Source organism: Octopus bimaculoides, chromosome 24, assembly GCF_046866305.1.
Source record: "Octopus bimaculoides isolate indiv1 chromosome 24, ASM4686630v1, whole genome shotgun sequence".
In the NCBI taxonomy this organism is placed as follows: Eukaryota; Metazoa; Mollusca; class Cephalopoda; order Octopoda; family Octopodidae; genus Octopus; species Octopus bimaculoides.
Genome location: NC_142951.1, coordinates 32192887 through 32207903, shown reverse-complemented (window position 1 = coordinate 32207903; position 15017 = coordinate 32192887). Strand labels below are relative to the sequence as shown.

Below are 15017 nucleotides of genomic sequence, written 5' to 3'. Positions count from 1 at the left end.
CAAAACAGATCAATCACATTTTCGATACAACTTTTAAGCCATACAAGCAAGAGGCTACAGAGTGGAGGGAGCTTGATCTGCTAGTGGTTGCATTTCCCTGAAATCACACCTGGGCATTTTAAAAATAGAAATGACACATTGGTCATAATTAAAATACCTTTGATTATACGTTTATGGGTCTAAACAGCAATGACAATGATGACAACAGTAACTGGCTCCAGTATTGATTAAATTGCCAGTTTAAGAGGCAAACTCCAGTTTGTAGAATGGCTCTCAGTATTATGCAAATGGAGAGAAAAAGAGAGACAGGGAGGAAGAGAGAAAATCTCTGGTCATGGTGCAACCTAGCATCGTATCATATCAGATTACACCTTTGTCGAACACCACCCTGGGCCAGGATGCAAGCCAAGACATGCTCGTGACTTGGAGTGGGGAAAAATAAAATAAAAATAGAAACCATATGGTGACCGTGTGGTCAAACAGCCAGGAATGGTCTTCACCTGAAACCAAAACAAAAGTTTAGGTTAGTATTGACTTCAGGTGAAGATTTCTCTGGTTTTCAAAGGGGGGAAATGAATTCCCTTCAATCAATACAACAAAACCAATCAAAAAATAAAAAACAAAAAAAAAACAAGTCAACAAAAATTAGTCGAGACATTTACAAATTTATTCCATAATTTACGATTCTTTCAAAAAAAATTCTGCAACATTCACGACAATCATCAACAACAACAACACCAAACATCATGGACAATGATATGTGAAAAGAGATAATTCAGCTATAATTTAGTCTCTGATTCAAATCTCACGCACATACACGAACATACTCACACAGTGGTTAATTCAAATTCTCACATCTGATCCCCAACAGATTGATTGCAGACATTCATCGTAATTCAGGTGATTACTACAGATTCACAATCAACTCTATTCATATCCATGACATACTCCAGCAAATTAAAAAGAAATCTCAAAAAAATAAAAAAATAATAATGATGATAAAATGAACCTTGCCCTGCTTCTGAAATAATATGGCCATCGATGCTTTGAAGAAGTTGTTTGTCTTTGCGTCGCTTCCTCTAAATTTGAGATTGTCTTGTATAAAGTTACCAACTACAAAATTTGCAACTTTGATTCAGATGGTATAATGTTGGTTCTCCACAAAGGTTTGTCTGTATCACGTTTAGAGATGATATGAACAAAGAAAAATGAGACATTTGGGAGCCACAGACAGATCTAACTGCTATATCTTATGATAATTCTAACAGGTGCCACTTCTTAAACTAGTTGACCTTGGTTTTAACCAAGAAAAGAGGAAGACTTGCAAATGTTATAATATTGTAATGAAATCCGACCTTTGTCAACGACATCTGCTGTCAGATATTGAAACCTTTTCTAGTTTACTGGAGTCATAAGGTTCACAATGAACAAATTGCCCAGTCATTACAATATTTCATACTGCTACATAACGTTACATTTCTAAAAAAAATGTTTTATTTTACCATAAATAGTATACACATTATTCACCTTTCTGGTACCAACTTACCCAAGACAGCCCCTAATTCTTTCGGTACAATCTTCCTGTTTAAATTAATCTAAAGTGAAATCATCTTTTACTTCGTAAGTTATATTTTCTGCTTATATCAAGAGAAGTACGTTTATTGCAAACTAAACTAGAGCGGCGCCGATTCCTGATTTCAGTTTTCTTCTTTTTCTTGTCAGCAATCAGATTGGAGCAGATCGGAGCCAACAAACGATGCCGCAAGCTCTCTTTCTTCTTGCCTCCCTTATTAAGCTTACCGACAAGACCAGGTGGGCTATTTTCAATGTCAGACTGTTTCAAAGAAAATTTCTTCATACGTAGCATGCTGGTCTTTGTCGGTGTCGGAACCAAGTTACGGCCATTGGAATTGTTGTTGAGCAAAACCCGTAGCACACGAGACTCGTCTGCCTTTTCCACAACGATGCCACGGACACTGCTGGAGGTGAGATCATTAGTTCTGTGTCCATTCGCTGCCATACCATTACAAACCATTTTCCTAGTAACTCGTTTTTCATTGGTTGTGCCTTGAAAAGGAAGAGTAGTGTTTGTACCTGATGCATTTTCTGGAACAGACTCCATCTTCTTTGACTTGAATGGCAACCCGGCTTCACATCTCTCCAGACACACCTTGCATTCTGTCGATGTCTGAAGAGAGAAAATTTTGAAAAAAAAAAAAATTTTTTTAAACCATGGACTGTTATTTATATTACAGGAATGGCTGCGTGGTTAAGTTTGCTTCCCAACCCCATGATTTCTGGTTCAATTCCATTGCATGGCAACCAGGTCAAATGCCTTCTGCTATAGCTCCCGGACAACTAAAGGTTTGTTAGTGGAGTCGGTAAATGAAAAAGTAGCTCAATGAGTACATGTTGGATGACAACTTTCTCCGTCATGGTCAATGCGACAATCACACGCTACACACGTTCCTTCAAAGCACTGCTGTAAACAGAAGTGAGCTAGGACATTAAAACTTAGTGTCCATGCACAGCAGAATTCAAGGTCAATCTTTGCCAAGCAACTTTACTCTGCATGCTTTACTTTCGTTACTATGGCAACAGTCCCATTTGAATGTTGGACCTCACAGAGGCAGTGACAAGTGACCAAGACCTTTGGTTATAAAACCGTGCTTGAGAAAACCTGTCAAACGAAGTGAGATCATAGTTGTGGCTGATGCCAGTGTTACGTCAATGGCACCAGTGCCAGTGGCATGTAAAAAACACCCACGACACTACTGGAGTGGTTGGCATTAGGAAGGGCAAAGGCACCCAACCATAGAAACCATGCCAAATCAGAATGGAACCTGGTGCAGCTCCCCAGCTTAATAGTTCTCAGTCAAACCGTCCAAGCCATGCCAGCATGGAAAACGGAAGTTAGATGATGATGATGGAAACCAAGAAAGCACTCTTATGAGTCTCACAACTCAAGAAGGAAACTTTACCGAAGCCTAAACCAAAGAATTCAACAATATCTTTAATATCTTTCTTACTTTCTTCATTTCTTCTACCATCTTCTCCAGTTGTTCTATCTTCTCTTGTTGTTCTTTGAAAGTCTCACCAGCTTCTTCGAGTTGCTCTTCCAATTCATTTACGGCAGATTCCTAGAATATTAAAGCAACTTTGATGACTACAAGCATAATTAAGCCTCTCACCATGCTAGAAAAGGCAGTTAAATCTTTCCTGACACCTTACCTTCACAATATTTCTAAAATGCTCAGTCAGACATGGCTGTGATAAAATTTTCTTCCTGATAAAATTTAGCTGGGCTAAATTACAGCAACATTCGTCCTAAACAAGAACTGCCATGTTATGTTGGCAAACAATCTTTGCTCCAAGGAATATATCCTCTATATTCTTTATTATTTTGGAAATTAATTGAAATAAAGTAGATATATTTTGATAGGAATATGGAAATTATTTTACTATATTCATTATTTTTTAAATTAATTGAAATAAAGTGGATATATTTCTTCAATAGGAATATGGTAACAAAAGGATTAAAACATACCTTATTCCCCAATTTTTCTTGGGTGTCTCTAAGCATACTGGTCAATTTGTTCAATACATTTGCCTGTTCAATGTTGTCACCCATACTTGTGGCATTCTCCAGCTGACCAAAAAGAACAATAAATATCATACAGACTACCTGATAATGGTACATTTCAAATGACAGGTAACATACTTGATATTTTTTTTAAAGTCTATTATTAAAGAACATTATCAAAAACAGAGAGAGAATAGGTGCAGGTGTGGCTGTGTGGTTGAGAAGCTTGTTTCGCAACCAGTGGTCCCAGGTTGAGTCCCACTGAGCAGCACTTTGGGCAAGTGTCTTCTGCTACATCTCCAGCTTCTGCAGGGATTCAACTGAAGATATGGTTACTGCCCTGTACCACACCATGACTAAAACATTAAAAAGAAACTAAACTGAATGTAAGTCCACGTGTCACACAGTTGGCCTAGTTGCTAAAGGGAGATAGAAGATAGAATAGCCAGTGGTAGGATATTGAGGTAGAGCTGAAAAAGCAGGAATTTAATATGAGGAAAAGACAGTCCAGAGTCAAGAGGAAATTCATCAATGGCCTACAGAAGTGAAAGGCTGAAATAAGCATTAGACTTTGGCAAGATTTGAACTAAGAATGCAAAGAACTGGATCAGATATTGCAACATATCTCGTGAGATGCTTCAATTCCACAAGTTGGCTGCCATAGACTCATATGCTTTTTATGAATCCCAGAAAAATGAAAGGCAAAGCTGACCTCAGAACACAAGAAGTTAGAAAAGCATCACATGTTTCTTCTAATTCTCAATGACTGCCAAACAAGACAGCTTTTGGTGAGGATGATCCACTAAATCAACAAGTTCCCTTCGTTCCATTAATGATAATGAGACATTTTCATTTCATATCAATTTATAGCCAAGAGACTTACCGAATGCTTGTAGATACCAGGAACCTGTAATTGCAGTTGTAACGAAGTCTTCTCTGATTGCAATGCAGAACGATCCAACGTCAGCCTTCGCATCTGAGCTTTTGTCGATTCCAGCTGTTGGTTTAGTTTTTCGATTTTGAATTCACATTCCTGAGAGAAAGAAAAGAGAGAATATAATACCAACTACAGATGTGCATTACATGTATACACATACATCAAGAGACAACCACACATACCATCAAATAACAGCATCATCATCATTTAACATCTGCTTTCCACACTAGAATGGGTTGGACAGTGACCGAAAACTGGTAAGCCGGGGAGCTGCATCAGGTCCCATTCTGATTTGGCATGGTTTTCTACGCCTGGATGCCCTTCCTAATGCCAACCACTATAGAGTGCAGTGGGTGCTTATTATGTACCACCAGCATAGGTGCCATTGATGCGACACTGGCATCGACCACGAGCTCACTAGGCTTGACAAGTCTTCACAAGCATGGAAGTTTTGCCAAAGGTCTCAGCCGATACACCGTTCTTGTGAAGACCTCTCAAGCCAAGAGAGATTGTAATCATGGCCGATGGTGGTGGCACGTAAAAAGCACCCACTACAATCTTGTAGTGGTTGGCATTAGGAAGGGCATCCAGCAATACAATCAAACGATGCCATCTGACACACAAGCACTACTAAACACCTACAGACACAAACAACCCCAACAGATAAAGAGATACAAAAACCACCAACACACATTTCAGATCCAAAGAAGCCATTATCCAATCTACCTGTTTCTTCTCCTGCAGTTCTTCAAACACATGCAAAGGTACAAATTTCTCTTCACTCTCCATCTCATCATGAGAACGCTTCTTGGAGCTTACAGTGTTCAGCATCTTCAATACACACTGATCGGACCGTTCTTCTGCTTCCAGCTGACTGGCACGGAGTTTTTCACTGCCACCAAATGAAAACAGAGATGAATATCATTAATTATGCCTACATTTATTTAAACCTTTTGGTATCATATTCCTGTTGAAATACACTTGAATTATACTCGAAAATAAAGTTAGTAAATTAACTGTCTTCAAGCTGGTACTCTGAGTATAAATTAACATGGAATTTTAGTTAGAGATTTTAATTTAAATCACTTCGACTCTTTCTGTTATTATATTATTGCTGAATTACACAACCTTTTTTTAAAATTAATTTCAGTGAACCCCGAGACAAACATACTAAAAACAATTTCTAACTTTGGCATCAAGCCATAAAATCCATGCCAAAGTAAACAGAGGCTAGCACAGCGCTCCAGCTGGCCAATGCCTGTCAAACTGTCCAACCCATGCCAGCATGGATGGTGGACATTAAATGATGACGATGAGATTAACGATGTAATCCAAAGTTTTTAATTTGGATCCTGTCATGGAACCAGGAGCAACCCCAGACAGGTTGGTAGCAAAAGGGGTTAACCTTTCTGTTATCATGTTTCTATTGAAATATACTGACTTCATTTCAAATTAATTTTGAAAACAATAATAGATTTATCAAGATAGCAGTTTTAACTGCAGCGATTCTGGAGCCCCACCTTGAAGGGTTTTAGTTAAATAATTGACCCTAGGACTTATTTTTTTTTAAAGCCTAGCACATATTCTATTGGACTCTTTTGCCAAAACCACTAAGTTGCAGGAATATAAACACACCAACAGCAGGGGTGGGGTGGCCAAACAAACACACATGATGGGCTTCTTTCAGTTTCTGCCTACCAAATTCACTCAAGGTATTGGTTGGTCCAAAGCTATTGTAGAAGACTGTTGCCCAAGGTGCCATGTAGTGGGACTGAAACCAGAACCATATGGCTGGCAAGCAAGATTCTTACCACACAGCCACGCCTAAAATAAATTAGCATGAAACTTTGATAGGTTTTAATTAAGATCACTTTCAAGTATGGGCTTAGGCAGGTTGACATGAAAAGGGTTAAAAAAAAAAAAACCCCCAAAAAAACGATCAAAGGAGGCTGTGTATTTAACCAACAAATAAAACTGGTCTACTCACTTGTAACTCTTCTCAATGATAACAAACTGTTTCATCATCTCTTTGGTCACTTCTTCTCGTATCTTGATTTCGTCCAACATTCGGTTCTTCTTCTCTTCAGTCAACATTTTCTGGAGCCAAGAAATCTTTGTCTTGCACGTCTCTATGATGTTCAATAATCCCTGAGACAAACAACAACAACAACAACAACAACAATAATAATAATAATAATAATAATATTTGTACTCTAGGCACAAGGCCTTGAAAATTTTGGGGGAAGGGGAGCTTAGTCAATTACATTGACACCAGTGCATAACAGGTACTTATTTCATTGACCCTAAAAGGGTGAAAGGCTAAGTCAACCTCGGTAGAATTTGAACTCAGAACGTAGCAGCAGACAAAATACTACTAAGCATTTCACCTGACATGCTCACACTTCTGTCAGCTTGCTGCCGTAATAATAATAATAATAATAATAGTAATGGTGATCCATGAGTATAACACTAACCACTAAGCCAGGATAAATAAAATGAAAAATGGTGAGAAGCAAAATGACAAAAATAGTATTTACACTTTCTCTTTCGGTAAGTTCTTCATCAAAGGTTTCATCTTCAACATCAGATGGAAGTGGTTCGTTGAAAGTGGCTGAAGAGAGAAAAAAAAAAAAGAGAATGAGGGAAACAGAGAAAAAGGGAGAGTGAGAGAGAAAGGGTAAAAGTAAGAGAGAGAGTAAGAGTGAGAGAAAAATAAAGAGGAGGAGACAAAGAGTGAATGAGGGGAATAAAGTAAGAATGAGAATGAGCGAGAAAGAAAAAAAAAACCCCTCAAAATACCTTGAAATGAAGTCATAGTTTGGATGACAGGAAAAATATATATATAAAAAAAAACAAAAAAAACAAGAAAACATCAGGTCAACCCCACTACATGAATAAAATTTTGGGTAAGAGAAGAAATCTCTGTAAAATCCTTCATTTATTTAACGTCCAAAACTAAGGCCCAATTTCTCAGATTAATAGTGAAATGGTTAACTGAGGAATTTTCAAAGAAACAGTGTAACTCAGATTAATTTGATGCAAGCTACAGAGAAAATGTTATGGGACCTAATTTTCCAGTGAGACTGAATGAATGAATATGGACAAAGGTGCTGGCTGGTTGTGTGGTTAAAAAGTTTGCTTCCCAACCACACGGTTTCAGGCTCAGTCCCACTGTGTAGCACTTTGGGCAAGTGCTTTTTTTTTTGTTTTTTTTTTTGTATGTAACTATAGATTCAGGTTGATCAAAGCCTTCTGAGGAGATTTGGTTGACGGAAACTGAGAGAAGCCCACCATATGTGTGTGCAGCATCAGAGTGCTTTAGCTCTCATCTCTAGCACTGTAGGTCCTCTAACTGCCTCAGTCATATTTAGTGAGAATTATAGTTTTCTTTTTTGGTGATAGAGGAGTAATAATAGGGTGGCTAAAAAGGGGGCAATGGATGTAAACCCCTCACCCCATCCAAAATAAGTAATGGGTTAATTATATATATATCATCATTATTATCTGCCTTCCATGCTATAATGAAAAAGTGGGCATGTGGATGTGATTAAAATTGTTTACCATCTTCAGCCCAGGGTATTGAAACCCTTTCAAGGTTAGAGAGTGGCTTGACAGGGAGCACAGGTGAGATGTTCACAGAGGGTGACTTCAGTGGGTCCTTTTGAATGACGATCTGCTTGGCAATAGCAGAGAACTTGAACACCTGCAGAGTTTCGTCAAACAAATTGCTGCATTTGTTCACGTTGACAATCATTATGGCCTCGCCATGACCATTGAAGAAACCCTGGAAAAGACGGGTTAACTTGCTGTCTCGGTAAGGAATCAACTTTGGAAACTCCCTAGAAATAAAAGACAAGAAAAAAAGAAAGATATGAAAAAGAAATCATATATAAAAATACCTTCCCCTCATCACTCCAACCAGAATTATTGCATTTCCTCTTTTTTCTACTCTTCATCAATAATAGGGGTCACAAAGCCTTTAATCTTGCAAGTTACATAGTGCTGGTGCCATGAAAAAAAAAACAAACAAAGAAACAGCACAAGTCTACCCTGTAAATTGATTGGTGTTAGGAGGGGGCCTCCATCCAGCTGTAGAAACCACACTGAAACAGACATTGGAGCTTAGTGTTGATCCAACCAACCCATGCCAGCATGGGACATTAAATGACGATGGGGGTCACAGACAGCACTGGGGCCAAAACTAAATACCATCAAGGTACAATAATCATGGCCAAAGTGTGCTTCACTTCTTGGCTTGGTTTCTACAGCTGGATGCTCTTACTAACGGCAACCTCAACAGGAATGGCAATAGGTAGCACTCAGATTTCTCTATCACCTGTAATGCTTATTTATTCACATGGTTTGGAATTTGTCATACATTGTCTCATAGCTTTGAGATTTAAACGATGTAATTGTTTGTTTTTAGAATGCCATTGTAGGGTTAGTGAGAAAGGCCTGATCTGTCCAGTCTGAATATAGAACAGGAAAAATATTTGGACTTGATATGGTTAGTTTGGATCCTAAAGGGTTAAATAAGCTCATTGTATATATGTGTGTGTTTGTGCCTCCTCCTTTGGACATCACAGGATAGCATAAACAAGCTTCATCATATGAGCGACATCCCATGTTCCCAATTTCTTGTGAAAAACCTTATCTTGTTTGGAAGCAAATGAGGGTTGGGAACAGGAAAGGCATCCAATCGTATAAAACCTGCCTCAATGAAACCACATCAGTCAACTCACTTTCTTAACTGGTTACTTCTCATCGTCTCAATGCACCGGCCAAGTGTCAGCAGTGAAGTGTTGATGTTGCCAGCTTCTTTCAGACGATCTCCCGTGGAATTGGTCTTACACGTACGCTCACTGCCTGCCAAATCACAGAGAGACAACCTGGAGAAAAAAAAAAAAACACAAATAACTATTGGTTTCAAATTTTGGCACAAGGCCGGCAATTTCAGGAGAAGGGTTAAAATCAATTACATCAACCCAAGTGCGAAACTGGTACTTAATTTATCAACCCTGAAAGGATGAAAGGCAAAGTCGTAATCGGAAGAATTTGAAAGATGGATAAAATGCCACTAAGCATTTTTGGCTGATGTGCTAACAATTGTGCCAGGTCACCACCTTATAAAAGAAATATCAAAAAAGTAACACAATGAGCTCCGAATGATTTGGGAATGCCGACTCAGACTCTGGAAACACGAAGAGACAAGCTGACAACAGAATGTAAAGAGACATCACTAAATGTGGCCAAATAGTTTTGTTCAACTGGTCCTTTATTTCATCAACCCCAAAAGTATAATGCAAACAGGAAAGAACTAGAAATGACACAAGGTCTTATCTAATGCTTTAACAACTCGCTCAGCTCACAATAATAATAATGTACATACAGACACAGTAGAGGGACATGGCCTAGTAGTTAGAGCAACGGACTTGCGGTGCAGGATCGCAGGTTCAAATCTCAGACCAGGCAATGTGTGTATATGATCAAAACACTTAAGCTCCACGTGGATCCGGCAGAAGGTAATGGCAAACTTCTACTGAGTCTTTCGCCACGACTTTCTCCTGCCTCTAGCAGCTCACCTGTGATGGACTGGCGTCCCGTCCCGTTGAGGAACCTATATACCAATGAAATTAGGAAACCAGCCCTTTTGAGCCAGGCATCACTCGAGAAGGAACAAACAACAACACAAAGAGAGGGGAACATTTGTAACAAACGTCCAGGAGTACTTACATGCTCACTTTAGCCACACTTGGGTTCTTTCTGTTAACAACTTGTACGAGTTTGATATTAAATATACAATGGCTGCAACGAGAATGAGAAGAAGAAGCAAGTTTAATATCATAACAACATAATATTACGACATATGGCATACATATAATGCGGCAAAAAAATCTGGTATTGTGACAACTTATAATTATGAAGAAAATCTTCTCAAACTAGGAGCCATATTCGACCCTCTCTATGAGAGCCTGTGTGGTAAGTAACATGCTTACCAACCAAATGGTTCTGAGTTCAGTCCCACAGTGTGGCACCTTGGGTAAGCATCATTTACTATAGCCTCAGGCTGACCAAAGCCGTGTGAGTGGATTTGGTAGACAGAAAGTGAAAAAAGCCCTTCATATATATATATATATGTGTGTTTGCGTGTCTGTCCTCCCAACATCGCTTGACAACTGATGCTGGCGTGTTTACATCCCCGTAACTTAGCGGTTTGGCAAAAGAGACCGACAGAATAAGTACTGGGCTTACAAAGAATAAGTCCTGGGGTCGATTTGCTTGACTAAAAGTGGTGCTCCAGCATGGCCGCAGTCAAATGACTGAAGCCAGCAAAAGAATAAAGGAATATTGCATCCATATCTCACTTTGCTGTCGTGTGTGTGTGTGTGTGTGTGTGTGTGTGTGTGTGTGTGTGGGTAAGTGTCAGTTTGTATTTCACTTGTCTTGGCAAGTCCCTGCTTGTCTGAGAGAAGTATTAGTACTCCACTTGGAAACAGATGAGGTTTGATGATAGCAAGAGCCATGGGCCACAAAAGAATAAACAAACGATGTAGCCTTACCTTCGAGAGGAATTGTGATTGAGTTTTGTGGCAGCCTTGTGGAGATTTTTCTGGCCAAGAATCAACACTTTCTGGGCCTCTTCAATGGATGAAACATTCACTTCTGTCAAACCTATCACATGTGTAAGAAATGGAAACAAACGTGTCAGAAAGCAATCAGTGGATGATAGATAACAATCAGGGTTTAGGATTTAATACAGAAAAGAAAAGATGTCAAGTGAGAATGAACGTTAAGCTCTTAACACACACACACACACACACATATATACGTAAAATACACCATTTTGAGCTTGGCCGTTGCCAGTACCACCTGACTGGTCTTAGTGCCGGTGGCACTACACTCTCGGAGTGGTTGGCATTAGGAAGGGCATCCAGCTGTAGAAACTCTGCCAGATCAGATTGGAGTCTGGTGTAACCATCTGGTCTCACCAGTCCCCAGTCAAATCGTCTAACCCATGCTAGCATGGAAAGCTGACGTTAAACGATGATGATGATGATACATAGAACCAGCTTCTTTCAGTTTCTGTCTACCAAGATGCCTTTCCTTATGCATGATAGTTGTAAATGAGTGACACGTCGTTACTACCAGTGACCGGCCATGGGTAAACTTAACCTTACTTAGAAATAGGTGTGGGCCAGTGACAGGAAAGGCATCTGGCCCAAGAATATCTCTCAACAAATTCCATCCGATTCATACAAGCAAGGAGAAGTGGACATTGGATGACGATGGTGATGAGGATGTTAACGAAACCATTGAGAGGCGCAACCATCCAACTCAATTGTTACCAGATCAAAAGTCAAAAGAAATATTACTCACCACGAATATAATGGTTACCATTTTTGTCCTGACCCAACTTCAAGATATTCCGCTTCTTATGGAGAGGAGTAACCAGAAGATCAAACACATTTTCATTATATACCTCAGCAAAACTGACCCATATGGAATACTTTATTTGGCCCGAGAACGCAGAGTCATCCAGATGGGTGGAACGCAGCAAATCCTCTTCATTGACATCAGAATCTGAGGAGAAGAACAATTTCATGTTTGAGGTGTGTCTTAACAATTGACATTATTTTAAATTCATAAATTATGAAAATGTTGGCAAATTCTATGGAAGCTCCTAAGGATCACTCGACTGTTTTAAGTTCATTTCACAACTACACAATCCCCAGATTCTTTCCTACTGCATGGCACCTTGGGCAAATACTGTCTGCTATACTTCTAAGTTCTTAAAATCTGTGAAAATGAATTCAGGACATAGAAACTTCTTGTACCTATCTCACTGGGTACCATGCACATCCTCTACAGTAAGACACCTGTTTCTGACTGTCATATTTTAACCTTTCATCCTCTGACAAGTTCTCCTCCTCAAATGCCCCTGCCCCCTCTCAAATTCCCTTGTCTTGCAAGTTACTTGGTGACCTTGCCAGTGCTGGTGCCATGCAAAAAGCATCCAGTTCACACTGTAAAGTGTTTGGCATGTGGAACGGTTATTCTGTTACTGGTTTCAGTCATTTGACTGGAATAACAGAATGAGTGTCAACATATGTGCACATGATTGTGCATTAGTGCAAGCTGCAAATTTCCAACCCACAGCAAGGATCAATAAATAAGTCACATGCAGTTTTTTCATAAAGTCCTGCAATTTAACCAGGCCCTATCTGGCTAAAACACTGGATCTGGCCTATCTCACCTATTCTACAATGTCGTTCTAAAAATAAATAATTGCAAAATTGAAATCTTAAAACCATGAGAGAATACATGGTTATTTCAAAACAATGTGAATAAACGAGCATTCTATTTGACAGAGCAATCTGAATGCTAAAGGGTTAATTACAAATGTATATGGTAATTAATCAGTCATCAATTAAAAGACAAAAACATTAAATAGTGAAGGGCCATGTCCTCATTAGAAGATGTGAAGAGGTTTTGGCTCCCTGGCTTAGTAATCTGTCTGATAATTCTACAACAACAGACAACCCCTCTACTTCTTTTTCATAATGTGAATGCATGCCCCACCACCACCTTTGGCTGCCGCCGCATCCTCACCGTGGCTGGTTTCTTGGGTGTCTAAGGTACATGACTCACGACCACTGTCGGCAAAAGTGCTGTGAATATCAGATTCCTGAAATATAAAAAAGCATATGTACAAATATAAATATATGTTATATTCATATAAATAAATGATTTAAGCATATTACTGCATTAACGTATCATGGTTTTGTCAAGGTATTTGACACCTTTCACTTGAAAGTGCCTTTATATCCTGGCATGGTACAAAAGAACTGCAGTTAGATGAGAACGGGATTAAATACATATTTCACTTACTGACCGCTTGACCACTCCAAGATATTTTAAATTAAACGGTGAAAGATGGAAAATTCAGAAAGTAATCGAGTAAACAACTCACCTCAAAAGAAGCTAACCGCAAAAGTTCTTCTTTCCTTTGTTTCTCTTCAGATTCAAAGTTGGGCGATAATTTTATGACATCTAAATACATTTTTGGTTTTAGGTCGAGACCGAGCCACAGTTTACCAGAGACGTGGCTGAATATTGTCTCAAGCGTACGAGGTAAGATGCCCGGTTCTTTCTGTGTACCTGAAATAGCAAACAAAGAATGTGATATTTTCGCTGAAAGAATAAATGACGAAATGATATAACATACAGCTGGCATTACTGGCATTACTGACAAGGATTTCAGTTGATCCGATCAACAGAACCGCCTGCTCATAGAATTAAGGTGCAAGTGGTTGAGTACTGCAGACATGTACGCTTATCCTTAACGTAATACTGTTCTACAGAGTAGCCCATTAGTCAAATAAAGTGTTGGGTTCGAAATTCTACCAAGACACCTGATGAAGGCTGTAGAGTACATCAGCTGAAATGCTGTGGTAACAACAAGGTGAGGATACTTATCCGTCTTATGTAAATAATCCTTAATGTAGTTCTCAGGGAGATTCAGCGTGACAAGGTTGGCCCATTGAATTACTGGTACTACTCATTTTTGCCAGCTGAGTGGACCGAGTGAAATGGTAATAAATTTGTACAAAAAAAAAAAAAAATAAGAAAACAATTGTTTTCAACAATTAAGATGAAAAAAAGATGAAAGATTGAATACCTTGTACTGTGTATGTCTTGCCCGAGTTGGTTACTCCATAAGCAAACACGAGACAGTTCTGTCCATTGAGGAAGTTCTTCACGAGTCCCTGACAGGTTTCGCTGTAAAAGTCACTCTGTGATGTCTGTTCATCGAAAATTCTTGAGAACTTGAATGTCTGGACATTCTTGTTGGTAATGTAAGTGCTACTTTTGTAAGTGTTGGAGTCCTTTGGTGCCCAGGCTGTGACAGTCTTACCACAGATTGTCAGACAGCTCTAGAAGATGTAAGAAAAAAAGTTTAATGAAAAGAAGGCATCACCAGCAGTTTAACGCCCACTTTCCCATGCTTGCATGGGTCAGAAGGAGTTTTGTTGAGGCTGATTCTCTATGACCGGATGCCCTTCCTATCAATAAGCCTCACTTCAAAACAAGGCAATGTTATCCCCATGACCAGACATCATGACACACACACACACAGACGTATGTAAAGCAGTTGGTATCAGAAAGGGCATACCATCTATGTGTATGTATATGTACACACACACACACAAGGTTTTCTCACTATAAAGACAACCCACACACATCAGCCTTTACCAATCTCACAGAATATTAAACAGAACCTCACCCGATACTTGTTCTGCTGCTCCTCTGCTGTGAATGGTCGAACCCTCAAATAGACCTTTAGCTTTTCAAAGTTTTCATTTGTTTCGCAGTAAAATTCATCAAGTAAGTTTTTACGCAGACCATCTCCCACCTTTTCCTCATCTTCAGCATCTTCCGATGATAAAATTGTTTCTCTACTCGTCATAATGAAAATTCTGCACAAAAGAAAAAAAT

General features: G+C 39.1%; 1 protein-coding gene across 5 annotated transcripts in view; it reads right to left on the bottom strand.

The window, feature by feature from the left end:
- The window catches only part of LOC106882907 (uncharacterized), a 259935-nt gene that overhangs the window by 21678 nt on the left and 223240 nt on the right, over window positions 1-15017 (bottom strand). For all 5 annotated transcript variants that reach the window (XM_089341061.1, XM_089341059.1, XM_089341062.1 and 2 more), the window contains 16 exons: window positions 14806-14998; window positions 14200-14455; window positions 13492-13679; window positions 13131-13206; window positions 11898-12101; window positions 11081-11192; window positions 10254-10325; window positions 9263-9409; window positions 8082-8359; window positions 7058-7131; window positions 6508-6668; window positions 5247-5412; window positions 4467-4616; window positions 3548-3649; window positions 3030-3140; window positions 2095-2188 (listed from right to left, as the gene is read on the bottom strand). In XM_089341061.1, coding sequence (XP_089197187.1) covers window positions 2095-2188; window positions 3030-3140; window positions 3548-3649; window positions 4467-4616; window positions 5247-5412; window positions 6508-6668; window positions 7058-7131; window positions 8082-8359; window positions 9263-9409; window positions 10254-10325; window positions 11081-11192; window positions 11898-12101; window positions 13131-13206; window positions 13492-13679; window positions 14200-14455; window positions 14806-14988 — 2374 coding nt within the window. In that variant the 5' untranslated portion in view covers window positions 14989-14998. The remainder of the gene's footprint in view (window positions 1-2094; window positions 2189-3029; window positions 3141-3547; window positions 3650-4466; window positions 4617-5246; window positions 5413-6507; window positions 6669-7057; window positions 7132-8081; window positions 8360-9262; window positions 9410-10253; window positions 10326-11080; window positions 11193-11897; window positions 12102-13130; window positions 13207-13491; window positions 13680-14199; window positions 14456-14805; window positions 14999-15017) is intronic.